Here is a 19,685-nt window from a genome sequence, read left to right on the forward strand (position 1 = left end):
CATATATCAACTACTAACTTTAAATGTGATACTTGCATCCTTGGTAGAGGTTATCAAGTTACTTATCCATTGAGTATGCATAAAGTGACGTCCCATTTCCTTTAATTCATTCTGATATGTGGGGTCCCTCTCTTATTTCTACTGCATCTGGTAATCACTAGTTGTAATTTTTGTTGATGATTGTACTCCCATGACTTGGCCATGCTTGCTGAAACACAAAGATGAGGTATTGAGTGTGTTCAAATCATTTCATGTCATGCTTCAGACTCAATTCTCAGCCAAGATACAAATTCTCTGGTCCAATAATGGTGGTGAATATGTTAACCGAGGATTCCATGATTATTTCCAACACCATGGAATTATTCATGAAACTTCTTGCCCACAGACTCCTCGGCAAAATGGTGTTGCTGAACAAAAAAATTGACATATCATGAAATTACTCGTGCCCTCTTACTTGGTGCCCATATACCCAATCGGCACTGTAACAACCTGATTTTTCATGCCATTTTTTTTCCCACTAAAACATATATAACAAATCTCTATATATTATTTGCTAAAAGCATCTTAGGCCCCAAAGGAGCACTAAGGAAACTCTGTTCACATTACATTTCTAAACAGTGGTTACATAAAATTGTAAACTATATTTACAATACCAGAAATCTAAAAAGTCCCAAAATATACATTACAAAACTTCTAGTAACATCCATCAAAAACCCTGGGATCTACCCAAACAACCAACACCCAGGGAACACTCACCCTTCAAAAAGGGCAGTGCAAGAACCTCTCTACTTGCGAGCTTGATCTGCTCGTCTAGCTGGATCACCTGAAAAATGTTAAGTCACTAAGATGAGACAACGCTTAGTAAGAGAAGATATACTATCACTAGTGTGACAACTGAGTTACACATTTAATATACTGATATAAAATTTAAATTGTAAAACTGTTAGTCTAGTATACCGTACAGATTACATTTATTATAGTTTAAAATACAGCCATATATCTGAGTTTTCTAGTTATATATAATTCTAGTATTATAATAAATTTGTTGTTGTACTATAAATCTGTATATATAGAAACAACTATGATAATACCCTGAGAACTGAATGTCGTGATTTAACCCCTCATGACAGGGTTATGCGCCCCATAGGCGAGACTTAATACTAGTTGGCCCACCAGGTAAGTCAATCTGAAACTCTACCAATCACCAATCTGGCCCACTACAATCTCTCTGGACATAATAACTAGTCTCTACCTTATCAAACCGGTCTCCTCAACCCAGAATACTAGGGAGACTGCAATCTCTCCATAGACATTGTTGACAGAATTCACATACTATATGAGATATGTGGTAGTACTTTGATTTGAAAGTAGCAACGGTATCATGCTCTGCTATCTGAATCTAACTGAATAATTCATTAGGGGCTGTTACTATTTAGTACTGATACTAATAATTACCTTACTGTTTTTATCATGATTTTGAAATAACCATAACATTTTTAAACTGATCTACATAATCTGAATATATGATTGTATATCTGAATAACTGAGGGTTATGGTTTTGAAGTCATGACATTCTAAAAAAATACTATAAATCATATTTTCTAAAAATTGCATATTGATATTTTCTGCTAATATACTGTAAAACATGATATTTGTAAAGTTGTATAAATACTATACTAAACTGTTATGAACTAATGCCACACAATTAAGTAATTAAATTCTCATGCTCTAAAATCTGCATCTCCTAATATAATAATAATATTCTAGAAAAACTAAATAATAAACTGATATATACATAGTTTTTTGGTAAATTTTATAAAATTCCTAGCATAGCATATTTCACTTACCTATTTGACTGAGAGGCTGGCCTCCACTCAACTCTCGCACCCTTGGTGTACCAACCCCAAAAACCTGCATTTACATATACAAATTCTCTAGTAAATCAATACACCCATATTTCCTGAGATTGCCTATTTATAATTTCTTGAACTATAATTTACCTGGACTCTCGAACAAATACTTGCTGGGGTCCTCAACCCATGACTATAGGGGCCCAAAACACCCTATTCCTGAAAATATGACACCCCAAATTTATTCCACAAAACACTAGTATATTTTCATAGAATGCAAAATCTGACCCCAAGTAATACTGGTATGTGATGACCCAAATATATAAATATATATATATATATATATATATATATGATTAAAGTACAATAATAATAAAATAATAAAAATAGTCATTAAGTTAATATCAATACAGAAGTGTTTTTCTGTAGGATCCTTGATTCCATGTTTGATGCCTAAGAAAGACCTTGTCTTAGCGAGTGCTCAGAGACCATTGCGGCTCAGTCGCTCCCTGGAGGTCGGCCTGGTCAAAATGGAATTTCATAGGATAAACAGGATAGATACTGTTTGTATACGTAAATAAGTATATATACATAAAATAGTGTTTTGACAGACATAATTTGTAGAAATACATAATAAGATGATAATAATATAGGTATCATATGTGGGGCCCACAAGGCTATGTGGGGTCCACATGAGTCCCGGAGCCACAAGACACTGTTTATATACGTAAATGAGTACATAAAACAATGTTTTAACTGATATAATTTAAAGAAATATATGATAAAATAATAATAATATAGGTATCCTATGCGGGGCCCACAAGACTGTGTGGGGCCCACATGAGTCCCGAAACCGTATGAAGGTTTTCACAAGTCTCAAAACTATGCAGGATGCATAAAATCGTATAAGAGTTATTGGAATTACGTACGATCCATTTGGGTCTCGAAATTGTGTGGGGCCCACAAGACTACATGGGGCCCACAAGACCATGTGGGGCCCACATGAGTTTTTAAAATTTAAATTTAATTCTTGTTCAAAAATAAAATAAAAACTAAATATAGTTTAAAATTAATAACAATGATAATAATAATGATTAAGAAAAATAATAAAATAATAAAATAATTAGTTAGGTAATGGATTAATTAATAAGGTAAGTAATTAATTAAAAATTTATTTAGTGAGAATGGTGGCAAGCACTCCCAAATGGCCTCCACTCAAGTTTAAAATTAATAACAATGATAATAATAATGATAATAATGATTAAGAAAAATAATAAAATAATAAAATAATTAGTTAGGTAATGGATTAATTAATTAGGAAAGTAATTAATTAAAAATTTATTTAGTGGGAATGGTGGCAAGCACTCCCAAATAGCCTCCACTCAACCCATACCTTGCCCATTCTTTAATTTTTAAAATTATAATTTCACCTATCTCCCCACACTTTTATAAATTCTATTTCTTCCCCAAAATTTTCCTATAAATAGGGAGCTCTCAACCTTCATTTTTCACAACAATTTTCCAAGGAAGAGAAGGATTAGTGAGTGAAAGAATTTGTGGTGGAGAGAGAATTTTTGAATAAATTCTTAATCACCCACTTTTTCCGATCTCATTTCTTAAAGATAATTATTGTGTTCGTAGCACACGGTAAAAGAAGAAGGTAAGTAAATTTGATTATGTTAGTATTTTTATTCAAAATTTATACCCGAGTTTATTTGTAAGTAAATTTGATTATGTTAGTATTTTTATTCAAAATTTATACCCGAGTTTATTTGTAAGTAAATTTTGATTATGTTAGTTTCTTTTTATTTTAAATTCATACCCGAGTTTATTTTGTACGTAAATTTTAATTATGTTACTTAGTTCCACAAAATTTCTATGAGTTTATTTTTACGCATATTTAATTATACCAGTTCTATCTTTAATATACTTGAGTCTATATTTGGGTTAAGAAATGTTCTAATCCCCTCGGGTAAATTTTCAGCATTTATTTCTATTCAAAAATAAAATTATATATATTTTTAACACAAAAATTGTGTGGCATGAGTTTATTTTTACGTTACATTTTTTTATGAAAATATGAGTAAAGATGAGATTTTCACGATATTATTTTAAATTGCATAAATTATAATAAGATGATTTTCAAACCCCTTATGGCAACGAAAGTTCAAAGTTACAGATGCTCGGTACCGCAGCTTAAAGTTTATACGGATCAGAGTGCACCCACACTGTTTACAGAGTGGTTATTTATGTTAGTGGATTTCTCCTGAGTGCACACCTGGTTTAAGTCCAGGACTTAATAAGGAAAATCTCACTTAAAGTTTACGTACGTTGATTTAGTTTGGTCGGCCAGCCAGCTAAGTCCAGTCTTCGGACCGCACAACCCAGTCATGGGGGTAAACATGACTTACGGCAAACAGGCCTAAGGGTGGTTTTTACAATATATGTTTATACATATTTAATTACGTGTACAAAGTTACTGATGATTTGAAGGAAAAGTGTAAGTTTACGTGAAAAGGATCATTTTGGTGCTTAAATGACGATCTAAGGAAAACGTACAAGGAAAAGTATATGTATGTTTATCATTAAATGTTTTTACAGTTTTAAAGTTAAAAGTTTAATTTAGCAGTTATAATATATGATTATAAAAATTTACTGTTGAAATTGATGACAAAAGTTTTATGCAGAAATTTTTTAAATTTATATTTATTCTAAAAGCAGTCTTGAAGTTATATTATTAAATATTGTTTTACGAAATTCTTTAAAAGCTCATTTTGGCCACACACTAATAATAATCTTATTTACTTACTGAGCGTCGTCTCACCCCGATCATATTTTATTTCAGATAACTCTGAAGGACATGTCGGAAATCAGGCTTAGCAAGCATGCGGGTGGGGATTAGAAAAATAAAGATTAATTAGAAACATTAGTATGATTTCAGATATTTACGTTTGTGTAATTTTCTTCTTTTGAAATAAGTGATTGTAACATGAATAATTAGCGCTCTGGTTTGAATAAGAATCGAGTTTATTTGCTTCCGCTGTAAATTAGTAGTAAAAAGTTAATATCCCAGGCCCCTCGGGGTCGGGGTGTTACATGGTAATACTAAAAATACCTAAAAATTCAACTACCCAAATTTTAGGATGGTTCCCAAATGGCTCAAATTGAATTTCCGCTCTAATTAGGTTGTAGAGAAACTTCTCAGGATCGTCGTGGTAGCTTCTGATCGTCGAAGAAAATAAGAGAGGGAGAAAAATTTTCACTGAAAACACATTTTTTGCAAATTTATAGGTGGCTTCGTCGACGAGTCCATGAAGGCAATTCGTTGACGAAGGCAATTCGTTGACGAAGACAATACCCTCGTTGACGAAATTCAAGCCTTGAAAATAGCCTCTCAGTAAATTCCCATCGACGAGACACACGTCCACGTCAATGAGCCCAAGAATACGGAGCGTTCGTTGACGAGACCCTGTCCCTTTTTGTGAAATTTCCCTTTTCCTTCCTTTTCTTTATTATTTAATTACTATAAATTCTTTGGGTCTCTACAGGCACTGGGCTGATGCAGTTGCTACAGTTGTGCACCTCTTCAAAACATATGTCATCCAAAGTTTTGGATTTTAAGACACCCCTATAGGCTCTTTCAACTTATGTGTCCTTGCCCACAATATTAATGATTCCTCCTCGGGTCTTTGGATGTGTAGCTTTTGTACATGTCCATAAGAACCAACACAATATACTTGATCCCTGTGCTATTCGATGTCTTTATCCCTGTGTTGTTCGTTGTCTTTTTTTGGGGTATGCCTTACATCAAAAGGGATGTTGGTGCTATGACCCAACCACCAAGGGCACCTATGTAACTATAGATGTAACGTTTCTAGAATCTGACATGTTCTGCACTCCCTCAGTATCTAATTCTTTTTTTCAGAGGGAGATCCAAATTGAAGAGTAGAATTGGTCAAGATTTGACTGGTTGGGGTTTAATGACATAAATACGGTAGTCAATGGGGAACCTGATAAAACTCTATATGCATCTCTAAAAGATGAAATAACTCTAAGAGCAACATCTACACCGCTTGAAGTTGAATCCCACACTCCTCAGTACCTAAAGAGCCATCTCAGAATATCCTTGAGGTAAACTCTCCTATTGCACTTTCGACTAATAATGATATGGATACCTCTGCTAGTTATATATTACCTTTCAGGTATAATCGTGGAAAGCTACCAAATAGGTACTCTCCAAAAATTGAGGAACGAGGGTAAAGGTATCTGATTGCCAACTATGTATGTACAAAGCAACTATCTGAACCCCTCAAAAAATTTGTACACAAACTTTCCTCATGACATGTTCCCGCTAATGTTCAAGAAGCTTTAACATAACCTAAGTGAAGCCAAGCTATAAAGGAAGAGATGGGGGCATTACTAAAGAACAAAACATGGGCTCTTGTGTCGTTGCCAAAGGAAAAAGGATGGTCGCGTGCAAATGAGTGTTCTCCATCAAACACAAAGTAGATGGATCTATCGAACGATATAAAGCAAGGTTGGTGGCAAAGGACTTTACACAAACATATAGTGTGGACTATCAGGAAACGTTCTCACCATTAGCTAAGTTGAATACAGTTAGTCTTGTTATCTTTAGCAGCAAACCTTGACTGGACGGTGCACCAGTTTGATGTAAAAAATGTCTTTCTTCACAGTGATCTTGAGGAGGAAGTGTATATGAATATTCCACCAGGTTACACGGCAACCTCAACGACTGAGGTTGTGCGTAAGTTACAACGTGCACTGCATAGACTTAAGCAATCACCACAAGCATGGTTTGGACAATTTAGCTTGGGAATGAAGAAATATAGTTTTCAACAAAGAAACTCAAACTATACACTCTTCCTGAAGCATCAATTGGGCAAGGTAACAACATTGATAATCTATGTAGATTACATGATTATTACAAGAAATGATTCAGAAGAAATTTTGAAACTCCAAAAGCAGTTGGCAACTGATTTTGAGATTAAGAATTTGGGAGGACTCAAATATTTTCTGGGAATTGAAGAGGCTAGATCAAGCAAGGTATAGTTCTCTCCCAGAGAAAATATATACTTGATCTACTATCTAACGTGGGATTTACTAGAGTATAAACCTCCAGAGACACCAATAGTCCAAAACCATAGACTTGGAGAATATCCAGATCAAGTGGCAACGGACAAAGAAAAATACCAGATGTTAGTTGAAAAACTTATCTATCTCACACATACTCGCCCAAATATTATCTAACGTGGGATTTACTAGAGTGTAAACCTGCAGAGACACCAATAGTCCAAAACCATAGACTTGGAGAATATCCAGATCAAGTGGCAACGGACAAAGAAAAATACCAGATGTTAGTTGAAAAACTTATCTATCTCTCACATACTCGCCCAAAAATTGCTTATGCTATAAGTATAGTAAGTCAATTCATGCATTGTCTTGGTGAGGATAACATGGATGTAGTGATCAGGATTTTTCGATACTTAAAGTCATCTCCTGGAAAAGGAATTATGTTTTCAAGGAATAATCATCTAAGGTTTGAACGATATACTGATGTAGATTAGGCAGGGAATATCTTGGATAGAAAGTCCACTTCAGGTTACTTCTTGTTTGTTGGAGGGAATCTAGTTACATGGAGAAATAAGAAACAAAAGGTAGTGTCATTATCAAGTGCAAAAGTCGAATTCCATGGAATGGCTAAGGGTCTTTGTGACCTCCTCTGGTTAAGGAGACTATTGACGAAAATAGGTTTTGCTCCTAGTTTCGAGATGGATATGTGTTGTGACAATAAGACGACTATTAATATTTCTCACAATCCTATCTAGCATGATCTCATAAAATATGTGGAGGTAAATCGACATTAAATCAAACAAAACCTTGAAGCCAAGATAATTCACTTTTTGTTTGTGAAGTCTAAAAACCAGTTAGCAGACATACTTACAAAGGCCGTATGCAACAAGAACTTCTATAGCTTACTTGACAAGTTAAGCATAAGAGATCTGTATACACCAACTTGAGGGAGAGTGTTGACATGAGTTGTCGTTAAAATTAGAGAAATTATAGGGATGAGCCTTGAATGTAAATCTCTTGTTTCAAGGGTCACCCTCTATTCTAACCATAATCTTTATATATCCAAATATAGTTCTCAATACTCCTCTATACATGTATCTCCATCTTTGTAAACAAAAAGAAGGGAAAAAAATCCCAGGGTGTGGTTCAGGTGGTAGTGCGGGCTGCGGGAGTGTCTCTCACGAGGTCAGGTGTTCAAACCCTCCTGAGTTCGTTTCCGCCCCTGGATTCCTGAAATTTACCTCGCTTTGAAGTTGTGGGGTCGGCTTCAAGGGGCGTGAGATTAGTCACGTAGACGTAAAACGGACACGTGGAACCCGGTGTGTAATTCAAAAAAAAAAAAAAGAAGGGAAAAAAGTTACAATTTTTATTTTCAAAGTTTGAGAGCCAATTCCCCTAATTGCAGCCGCTCAAAAGAGAAAATAGCAGCCTTCACTTTGTCCTGACATTTTTGCACCAGGTCGTTCAGATAAGCTTCTTTCAACAAATCAACCACGCAGTCCACAAAATTATGCATAGCTGATGTCCACAAATACGCCACTCCTTCTCCTGTTCATAGAATCAAAAAATTGACATAATGTCCTGTGTCATCAACATGCAAATTTTCTAAGAACATAATCACTAGAAAGTAATTAATTTCGTTTCTAAATTTTTCTTTGTGCAACACTTGAACACTGTCAGGACATGATATCATATGGGTCATAAAATAAATAAAGCACTCGCACGGGAGAAGAAAAACAAGAAAAGAGGCAAGAAACTCCTACAATTTGGGCTAAATCAAAGCAACCGAAAATTGCTAACGAACCTTATTACCCTTCAAGAACAGATTAATAGGTTGCTTTAAAGCTGGCAGAAATAGTTTTAAACTAAAATTAGTACCACTTTTTATTTTTCTCTTGTGCAGAAATAAAAAAGGGGAAAAGCAAGTTAGAAGCATTGTAATTTCTGAAGGAGCTTTTGCTTTGGTCAGAAGCATTGATGATGCCGGCCAACACAATGCCTCTGCCCTCTTTTGTAGTTTTGTGCTCCACTTGTGATTTGTTGCTTCACATTTCCGGATTTGCCCATAAGACCAGCAGGATATTACCCATTGCCACCACAACTACCTACCTATCATTCAAGTAGATCTAAAAAAAAGCTCCCAAGCGTGGCTCAGTTGGCAGGCAGACCTTGGGAGTGCCTTTCACGAGGTCAGGGCTTTCTCCCTTCTCGGGTTCGATTCCTGCGACAAGCTCCTAAATTTATCCTCTTCATGGGCTGTGGGACAGGCTGGCATGGGGTGCGGGATTAGTCACGGACCGTTAAAACAAACTTGGACACCCGGAGCGTTATCTAAAAAAAAAATGTAGATCTAAAAAAAGGTAGAGCAATTATTCAATGGAGCTTGCAACAGCCAAGGTTAATGCTCTATATTCCAAGGTTAGAATAGAGGAGTTGTAAGTGGCTGTCAGGATTTAAAATCTTTTAATCACAACATGTCCTGTTAAAATTTCAACCTATGCAAGAGATATTGCTTAATATGGGTCTCATATCATTTTAGTAGATTCAAACATTGATACAATATTTTATAATTGAGGGGTTCCAAATTTTACGTAGAGGAACTGTCTCTTGTAAGTTTTTCTCTTGGTCATCAAATTCATAATCAGTTTCTATGAATGATCCAACCTATTGCCCTAATTAGTTCAAAGAGGAAATGGTTTAATGTGAAGGATTTAGGGCTCATTGCACCAGATGGCTTCTACCAATTGGCAGTAGGATATGCCTGTTCCATTTCCACACAAGTGCATATACAAAAAGAAGGTCAACTACGCAAAGCATGTAAGCATGGTCATTTTAGTAATCTAATCTGCTGAAATGAGCATGATTGCTGAGTGACAATATTATAAAATACAAAACTGGAAGGCTACTTTGAAGGCTCCAAATCAAGGGAACATCAAGGGTAATGTGGTGCTCTGTGATTGATGCCAGCACCCCCAACCAATCATGGGACGCCATGTCACCCGGGGAAGGCTCCACTTGATTTAGAGCCTGCAATGGGGACACAGTCCTCAAAAACAGGTAAGATATTTTTATATTTCGAAACCAACATTTACTCCTTATAAACCAGGAAAGCTGATGCAGAAAAGGCAAAGGAGGAAAAGGGACAGGAGAACAAAATCTGAGAGTTTCTGAGAGAAGATAACAGGAAAAATGCAGTCACCTTGCCTGAGAGAAGCTCTACAAGCAATAGCATGTCCTCCTGGTTGCTGTCCATCCCCATTACTAGGCTTTCCTGAGCCTCATGAAGCCAATTCCAAGTCCAGCAACACTTCTGCGGCTTGCCGCAAAATCTTTGTAAGAAAAACTTCTTCCTTTTTCTTTTCAGAAACCCAATTCACCAACCATGAGTCTCTCCCTTCTTTGGAGGAGTCATTTGCTCAATTCACCAAAGCTTACCCACTATATTCTGAGACCCAAAGAATAGACCAAATCCGAGCACAAGAATACCAGCATCTATCCCTCACCAACCATGTCTGTCTTGATTATATTGGCATTGGCCTCTTTTCACAAGCACAGTTTCGAAATCTAAACACAAGGCCCTCATTTGCCTCATCCTCATCTCCTACACCACCCACGCCTCCACCCAGAAAATTGGATTTTCCATTTTTTAGCCTCTCCTGCAAGACAGTAAATCTGAAGTTCCAGCTACTGCACGGTGTCCGAGAATCAGAAATGGAATCTGCAATCAAGAAAAAGATCATGGGTTTTCTTAATATCTCAGAGAATGATTACTGTATGGTTTTCACTGCTAACAGAACTTCAGCCTTTAAGCTTGTAGCAGAATCTTACCCGTTCAAATCCAGCAGAAAGCTTCTGACAGTTTATGACTATGAAAGTGAAGCAGTGGGAGCCATGATAGACAGCTCAGAGAAGAGAGGAGCTCAAGTCATGTCGGCCGAATTCACATGGCCAAGTCTGAGAATTCAGTCAGCAAAATTGAAGAAGATGATTGTGAGTAAGAAGAAGAAAAAGAAAAAGAGGGGACTCTTTGTTTTCCCACTTCATTCTAGACTAACAGGAACTAGATACTCATACCAGTGGATGAGATTAGCACAGGAGAACAGGTGGCATGTCTTGCTTGATGCTTGCGCATTGGGACCAAAGGACATGGACAGCTTTGCCCTGTCCCTGTTTTGCCCAGATTTCCTCATTTGTTCCTTCTACAACGTGTTTGGTGAAAACCCAAGTGGATTTGGCTGCCTCTTCGTCAAGAAATCTACTGTTCTAATCTTAGAATCTTCTACAGGTATAGGGATTGTCAGTCTTGTCCCAGCAAAGAAGCTTTCTCTGTCATCAGAAGAATCTTCTGAAACAGATGCAGAACCCGAACAGACGATTAAATTTGGGTCAAAAGAAAATGACTCCGCTACATCAAGCCCTTTCTCAGGTACCGTAACCAAAACAAATTCTGAAAGATATGAACAAGTAGAGACCACTAAGCTACACAAAGCAGCAATTAGTCCAAAACAGAGACGACCGATAACATCAGATATCGTGGAATCAGAGCAGAACACCAAAAGCAGTGCGAGTGGGAGCTTAGAGATTGAATTCAGGGGGTTGGATCATGTAGACTCAATGGGACTGATAAAAATCAGTAACAGAGCAAGGTGCCTAATCAATTGGGTAGTAAATGCGATGATGAAGCTCCAGCATCCTAGTTCAGGGAAGGAGAATCCCCTGGTGAAAATTTATGGACCAAAGGTAAAATTTGACCGGGGACCTGCATTGGCATTCAATGTGTTTGATTGGAAAGGTGAAAAAGTCGACCCTGCTCTTGTACAGAAGCTTGCCGACCGAAACAATATTTCTCTCGGCTACGGGTTCTTGCACCATATTTGGTTCGCAGAGGAGTACGAAGAAGAGAAGGAGAAAGTCATAGAGAGAAGAACGAGACAGGAAATAATGCAAAAAAAGAGAACAGACAAAGCTGATCTCGGAATAACAGTTGTTACTGCTGCAATTGGATTCCTGGCCAATTTTGAAGACATTTATAAGCTTTGGGCTTTTGTTGCTCAGTTCCTGGATGCAGACTTTGTGGAAAAAGAGCGATGGAGATACACAGCTCTTAATCAGAGGACTATTGAAGTTTAAAATAAGTATGTTATTCATTTATTCTTTCAGACTACTGAGTTTGGGAAGTATCAATTGCACATTATAGAAGGGAAAAGGAGGGAGCCCATCTTTGTTCTGTCAATTTTATTCTAGAAACAGTCTTCACTCGTTCACATCGTCACCTGCACCTTTGTTTATTTTGTTTTCAACACCATATCCTCGAGTAGTCAAATGTACGCATTTCAGCAAGGAAAACAATCCTTCACTTGACACGGTGTAGGCTTTTGAATTTTGATGGAAGGAGATTGCGCTGGCAACCGTTTTTAGATAAAACTTTTATTTGTTTCAAGTTTCCATACGTTTTGATTCTACGGTGTGGTTCACAATCTGCATTGCTTGATATTTCGTTCTTACATACTAGGTTACCATACAACCAAAGGCCTTCACGTGCCATGGAGCATGAAAATTTATGCTAATTGGATGGGCAGTTAGCAAACAAATATAATATGAAATGATTCTTTTCATCTTTCAAAACAAGCCAAGCAGTCCAAATTTAAGATATGTCAACAAGTCTTCCATTTCAATATCAAAATCAATAAATAAACATATGCAACTTTGTCAAACTGGTCTTCCTGATGATATGATAGCTCTAGATTGAAATAATAAGAGGAGAGCAAGTGTCTTTATAACCCAAAACAGGACACCAAGATGTTATGCGCCATTCAAGGTTGAGATAAGAACTATGGAATCCCCTTGTTAGAGTTAGCGAGAACACGTGATAGAGTGAAGAATTTCCTCTCTTGATTTATTATTATCTGTATATGTGTATTTATACATTGTAAAGGAATCAGAAAAGAATAAAGTTTGTTATCAGTTGCTAACTGTTATAATAACAACCTACAGTTATTACAAGAGTGCACAGGTGTTTGTAAAAATGCCTATGGGACATCAAAGCTCTCTAGTCTAATACGCCCCCTCGAGTTCAAGGGTGTGTCAATAACATTGAGACACGACTTGAAACGAGTGAATTTATCAGCTACAAGAGGCTTTGTAAGAACATCAGCAACTTGGTCTTGGGAGCTTATAAAAGAAACCTTCAAGGTCTTGGCAGCCACTCTATCTCTTACAAAATGATAGTCAATATCCATATGTTTTGTTTTGGAATGGTACACAGGATTCAACAAAACCTCCCATGCTTAACAAAACCTCCCATTCAAACCAAGTATTTGTCTTCCGGAAGCATAGTTGCCTTCTCATATCCAGCGGGTAAATCAATGTCAACATTATGGATGCTAAGTGATTGTTGAAGAACCGCAAGCCATTAGAATGCCAAGACAAAAATAACCATAGGGAGCAAAAGAAAGTATTTAAAGGCATTGGTACTATTAGAGATCTATATGTAGGAAAAGGATTTATGTTTGATGGTGTAAGTATTATTTTTGCAAAGGAAACTAATGTAAACAATTCACAAGATGAGGGCTTTTCATTTATTTTGCCATCATGGGTTGGGGAATTATGCATGACAAGGACCATATGATAATCTCCTGAGGAAAACCCTACTTTGAACCAGAATACACCATGCTAGTGTGCCTTGGATGATCCATGTTGCAATATCTAGCTTTATATTGCCAGTGATTTCATCAGTAATGAGGTCGCAACACACTGGCATGATATTTTGACTTCTTAGCTAATTTGGGCAAAACATCTAACAAACCTATCAGTAAATTCTCACCAATACCACCATAATTCAGAAATATGATGCACTTGTAGATCACAAACTCATTTGTTAATGATCAATGACTTGTTTCCCTACAATTTTATATTTGCTGTATATTGAAATCATTTAAAAATTTTATGTTGCATTATCAGATACTTAAAATACAGTTCATCAAGTTATTGTGCACTACTCTCATATCTAGATTTGAATGGAGAAATGATGCTAATAACACTGGCACTTCTAACAATGGAAAGTCCAATGGCCGCAGTGCCTCTTGCCTTGAATGGGATCAAATAAAGAATCAAACAGGTACTTGTTCCTAGTCCAGTGTCAAGGTTAATCCATAATTCAAACTTCATAGTTCTTCAGGAAATTGTCTCTGGCTTTGCTCATCTTTCGACTCTTCAACTAAACTATAACACTGTGTTTGGAACTTGGAGTTCAATCCTTAGATTTGGCATTATGTAGAAATTGACAAAATTCAATTCAATTTTATATTTCATTTTATCCAAATCCATATGACACCAAATCCAAAGCTTGAATGCCATGCTCCCAACACAACATAAGGGTATCATCATATCATACCAAATTAAGTATTTCATGATTCATGAGAAGCCTTGAGACATTGAAGAGAATTCATTTTCTACAAGAAAATCAAAGGTAGCATTTAAGGGTTCAATCCTATTAGTACTTGTATTAAATTTGAGAAACAGATGGCAATTTCACATCCATATTCCGCACAAGTCGGACAAGGGTACATTATCAAGTTAGTTTTATGAACTTGGACAAAGAAACAAAAAAAAAATTTACATTCTAACTTGGAGAGCTACATAAAATTTGTCTTTGAGTAATGACCAGTTATAATCATACAGAGCATACTTCAACATAAATTTTTTACTTACGGTTCTAAAAGACAGTTCAGTTATTACCCCCTAGGTCTTCAGATTTCAATAAAGTTTAGCATGAGAGAGAGAGAGAGAGAGAGAGAGAGAGAGAGAGAAGGAGGGGGGGGGGGGGGGGGGAGGGGAGGGGAGATAACAACTTTATACCTCCTCTGTCTTACTCAGCATGGGCATACAGCACCTATGCCATAGAAACTAAGATTTTATAATGCAGATACTGCTTAAATTGTTCTCTTTTGAGTCTTTTCCATCAATGTTTAATACATTCATAACGGACACAATGTATATGAGGATGTTATAAATAGAAATCAAGATCATACTCGGCAAGTTCTTTGTGTCTACAATTATATGTTGGTCTAGGTTTTAGAGATTTGATATTATTTCCAAGAAATTGTTTCCTTATGGGATTTGATGATATTTCCTAGATATTGTTTCCTCATTTACTATTTGGAGAAAGACTATATAAACGCTTGTTATGTAACCACGAAATATAGATCTGAATATCAAGAATTAATCCTAAATTCATTTTTGCCTTAATCATCCGTTTGTCTTCATCTTCTCCCATTGATTCTCAGTTGCCTTCTTTTGGTTTTCTCTTAATTTTCTATCATTTCTTGCTGATTCTATGTTGCCAATCAGTCCTGCATCAGTATATCAGCAGGGACAACCCCCCACCCCCCAAGATATTGCTTAGGTTTTTCTTCTTCTTTTTTTAAAATCAGGTTTGGAAGGAGGTGATGTTGAATTATACATGGCTTTTAGTCAATCTTAAACTTGAGGGTATTGACCCATACCCATATAAAATGAACTTGCATTCGCATGTAAAATGCATATCTACACTTGAATTAAACTTTTTCTAGTAGGGTGAAATTGAGAGAACAAAGGTTAAATTGAATTTAACCTACTAGTAATAGACATCAAGACCAACTCTTCAGGCCCTTGGAAATGTACCATCAGCACAATTAATTGATAGACAACAACCGTGGAGTTGAAGTCGTCCCAACACTAAATATAAAGGCAGTACCATATTTGAAAGCAGAAATAATATGGCATAGATGTGCTAGTGTCACATCAAAGATTTTTTTTTAAAAAATCTTCTAGTAGGTCACAAAATTAAACTACGTTATCAAGAATGGGTCTGAAAAATTTCCTTCAAGACAGACTTGATTAGCAAGAATATTTAACAGTACATGAATATCCTCATTTTGAGAGTGGCTGGTAGCTCCAACTATAAACTCATGAGCCTTACCGTTCAACTCTATAACACTTGAACCAGGGACCTTTCTTATACCTTTATCATTCATCAATCTCCTCACCTGTTTTACATCATTCCATCTTTCATTAGAAGCATATATGTTGGACAGAAGCACATAAACCCCACTATCTTGTGCCTCAAGTTTGACAAGGCCATCCAATATTTCAGGGGAGAATTCAACATATCCCTTCGCCTTGCAAGCACTAAGAATAGCTCCCCATATAAGCACATCAGGTGGCATGGGCATAGTCCCAATGAGCTCTAGAGCTTCATCCAATAGTTCAGCCCTACAAAGCAGATCAACCATGCATCCATAATGTTCTAACCTTGGAGAAAGACTATAACATCTTTCCATCTGATAGAAAAACCTACAGCCTTCGTCAACTAATCCAGAATGGCAGCAAGCAGTTAAAATTACTAGAAATGTCACTTCATTGGGCATTGTTCCCATTCTAACCATTAGATCAAAATGTCTGAGTGCCTCATGGCCAAGTCCATGCATTGCTAGACCACCAAGTAATGCATTCCACGTAAAGATATTCCGTCTTGGCATTCCATTAAAAGTAAGCAATGCAGTTTCTATGCAACCACATTTCGCATACATGTCAACCATGGAAGTTCCAATATGTGTGTCACATTTGATGCCCTTGTGGTCAATGTACTCTTGGACCCATCTCCCACAATCAAGAGCCCCCAGGCTTGCACAAGCCGAAAGCACGCTAGTAAGTATGATCCTATCAGGCTCCACACCAGAAATTAGCATTGCATTGAATATCTCCAATGACTCCTTGGGTCGTTTACATTGCACCAATCCACTTATTACACTAGTCCAAGAAACAATATCTCTTTCAGGTAACTCATGAAAGAGCTGCTTTGCCTCCCCCAAGCACTCACACTTCACATACATATCTAGAAGAGCATTGCCTAATACCAAACTTGCCCCAAATGCACGCTTAAAAATCAACCCATGAACCACCTTCCCTATGCCCAAATTTCCCAGCCGCCCACAAGCTACAAGCAAGCTAACAAACGTAGCTTTATTTGGCTCCACATCCATCTTCAAAAACAGATTCACGGCCTGATTAAACAAACCTGCCCTGACAAAACCCGACATCAAACCAGTCCAAGAGACCACATCTCTCACGAGCATTTCATCAAACACCCTACAAGCATCAGAACATTCCCCACAAACACCATAGAAATGGAGAAGCGAATTGTGCACATACAACTCACGCGAGAAACCCATCTTAGCAATAACCCCATGAACCTGTCTACCCTCTGTGATTCCCAAAAACTTAGCCAACGATTTGAACAAAACAGGGAAAGTGTAAGCGTCGGGCAAAAACCCATCACTTACCAACCGTTTGTAAGCCAAAATCGCAGCTGCTGGCGCATTGCTGCCGGCATAAACAGATATTAGCGTATTGTAAGGGAACGAGCTCATACAACAATCAATTTGATTGAAAAACCCACATGCATAATCAACTAAGTCGGAATATTTTCCGAAAAACTCGACGACTTTGCTCACTATGAACTCATCGCGGATCATGCTGGATACAATTAAGTGTGCATGGATTTGCTTGAAGGACCTGAGGTTGTCGCAACTTTGGAACAAGTCCAGAAGGGTCCATTTCGGAGAAAACAGTCCCATATTCAAATTTACTCCATACCCATTTTAGAGGATGCATGAGACCAAGTGCATTTTTAGTTTGAGTTTTACTATTCATCTTCATCCCAACAAAAGCGATAAAAAAATATTACACGTATTGTTTAATCACATTGGATGTTAAAATTAATTGACTTTTCTGATACTTAACTCTAAATTATCAGTTAAAATTCTTTCGTTGTAATTTTCTTGTGATTAAATAGAAATTTTCTTTTTATTTGATATTTATTTTTTGGTTTTAAAAATTATAAATATCACCTCAATGTCTTTTTACCATTTTATAAATTTTAAATAGTATTTTTAAAATTTTCTTAAATAAATGTTAAAAAATTTAAAAATCACAATAGTTAAATCCACCTGGGTGTAACAGTGTAACACCTATTAAATTTGCAATACTACACCATGCATTCAAGGAATCAAATGTGATTGGGTGTGGGAGTATAGCCTTTCAAATTGATAGCATGGAATTGAAGTCTAAAAAAACAAGAGAAAGAAGAGAAGTAGAGGAGACTTAGCTGTCATTTTCTGTTATATTGTTATTTCTGTTATTGTTTCCATGTAGTATATATATTAAAATACCTTCCTATTGTAAATGAAATAAAAAGAGGAATACAAAAAAATAAAAAAGTTTGAAACTATAGAAATTCAACAGTCTAGTTCTTTAGGATCTAAATGTTACTAATCATCTTATTATCTCATTTTGTTGTAAAGCATGTCCTTATATAGGCAAAGATATTGTCATCTAAAAGGTTAACCACAAAATGAACTATTATGTGGGCATATCAAAGGTTGTAACCTATTATCTAGATAGTCATCCACATAAATATACATGTTTTACAACACTTCCCTTTGAATGACTATACACTATGAACATGCCTCGTTAAAACTTCGCTAAGGAAAACCCTGTGGGACAAAATCTTAACGAAGGAAAAAGAGTACAATATTCATACTTCCCCTAAAAAATACAATCATTTAAGAAATGTCCTTAAGTTGTCGCATTCTAATGTTATGTACATGCTTCTTGAAAATTGAAGTTGACAATGCTTTTGTGAATAGATCTGCTGAGTTGACACTTGAACGAATTTTGCAAATGTCAACGTCTCCTTTTTTCAGAAGTTCATAAGTGTAAAAGAACTGTGGTGAAATATGTTTAGTTCTATCACCTTTTATGTACCCACCTTTGATTTGTGCAATACATACTGCATTATCCTTGTACAATATTGTTGGCGTGTCATTCTCCAGTGATAATCCACTTGTCCCTTTAATGTGTTAGATTATAATTCTTAACCATAGACATTCACGACCTGCTTCATGAATTGCCAATATTTCTTAATAGTTTAAAGAGGTAGCGGTGATCGTTTGCTTTACAGATCGCCATGAGATAACAGTATCACTACAAGTAAAGATATAGCCTGTTTGGGATCGAGCTTAATGAGGATCAGAAAAATATCCAGCATCAGCATGTCCTTTCAACATAGACTTTACTCCCTTTGGGTAAAACAAACTCATATCATATGTGCCGTGGAGATAACGAAGAATATGTTTTACTTCATTCCAATGTCTCTAAGTTGGTGTAGAATTAAACCTTACTAGCAAATTTACCGCAAAAGCTATATCTGTTCTAGTGCAATTTGTAAGATACAAGAGTGCTTCTATTGCACTAAGATAGGGTACTTTAGGACCAAGGATTTCTTCATCATCTTCTTGAGGATGAAAAAGATCTTTTTTCACCTCAAGTGAACGAACAACCATCAGGGAGCTTAATAGAAAAGATTTATCCATATAAAATTGTTTCAAGATTTTTTCTATATAAGATGATTGATGAATAAGAAATCCACTTGTTAAATGTTCAACTTGAAAATTAAGGCAAAATTTTGTCTTCCTAAGATCTTTCTTTTCAAATTCTTTCATTAAGTAGTCAGCTGTAATAACCCGAAGAATAATGGTATTTAAATAATAAAAGAAAGTGAAATGGAAACCAGAAATAGAAGGAGGCAGTAGACGACATTACATTTTGGAAAGGATAATTCCGAGAGATTTTTCAGCTCCTCATCGATGAGGATATAATAGGAGCTCGTCGACGAGGATAGGATTCATCGACGAATTTTCTACA

General features: G+C 36.3%; 2 protein-coding genes across 2 annotated transcripts; one reads left to right on the forward strand and one right to left on the reverse strand.

Annotated features, from left to right (window-relative positions):
* Positions 1-9,997: 9,997 nt before the first annotated feature.
* LOC131146891 (uncharacterized) lies at positions 9,998-12,365 on the forward strand. The gene has a single exon (XM_058096726.1). It carries the CDS (start codon positions 10,131-10,133, stop codon positions 12,069-12,071), a length of 1,941 nt encoding a protein of 646 aa, XP_057952709.1. The 5' UTR covers positions 9,998-10,130; the 3' UTR covers positions 12,072-12,365.
* Positions 12,366-15,679: 3,314 nt separating this feature from the next.
* LOC131146892 (pentatricopeptide repeat-containing protein At4g38010) lies at positions 15,680-17,594 on the reverse strand. The gene has a single exon (XM_058096727.1). It carries the CDS (start codon positions 17,555-17,557, stop codon positions 15,770-15,772), a length of 1,788 nt encoding a protein of 595 aa, XP_057952710.1. The 5' UTR covers positions 17,558-17,594; the 3' UTR covers positions 15,680-15,769.
* Positions 17,595-19,685: the final 2,091 nt, after the last annotated feature.

Source organism: Malania oleifera, chromosome 13 (assembly GCF_029873635.1).
Source record: "Malania oleifera isolate guangnan ecotype guangnan chromosome 13, ASM2987363v1, whole genome shotgun sequence".
NCBI lineage: Eukaryota > Viridiplantae > Streptophyta > Magnoliopsida > Santalales > Ximeniaceae > Malania > Malania oleifera.

Bases quoted from the DNA above. Each gene is read 5' to 3' on its own strand.
- LOC131146891 (XM_058096726.1), top strand. From the start codon at position 10,131: ATGCAGTCACCTTGCCTGAGAGAAGCTCTACAAGCAATAGCATGTCCT.
- LOC131146892 (XM_058096727.1), bottom strand. From the start codon at position 17,557: ATGGGACTGTTTTCTCCGAAATGGACCCTTCTGGACTTGTTCCAAAGT.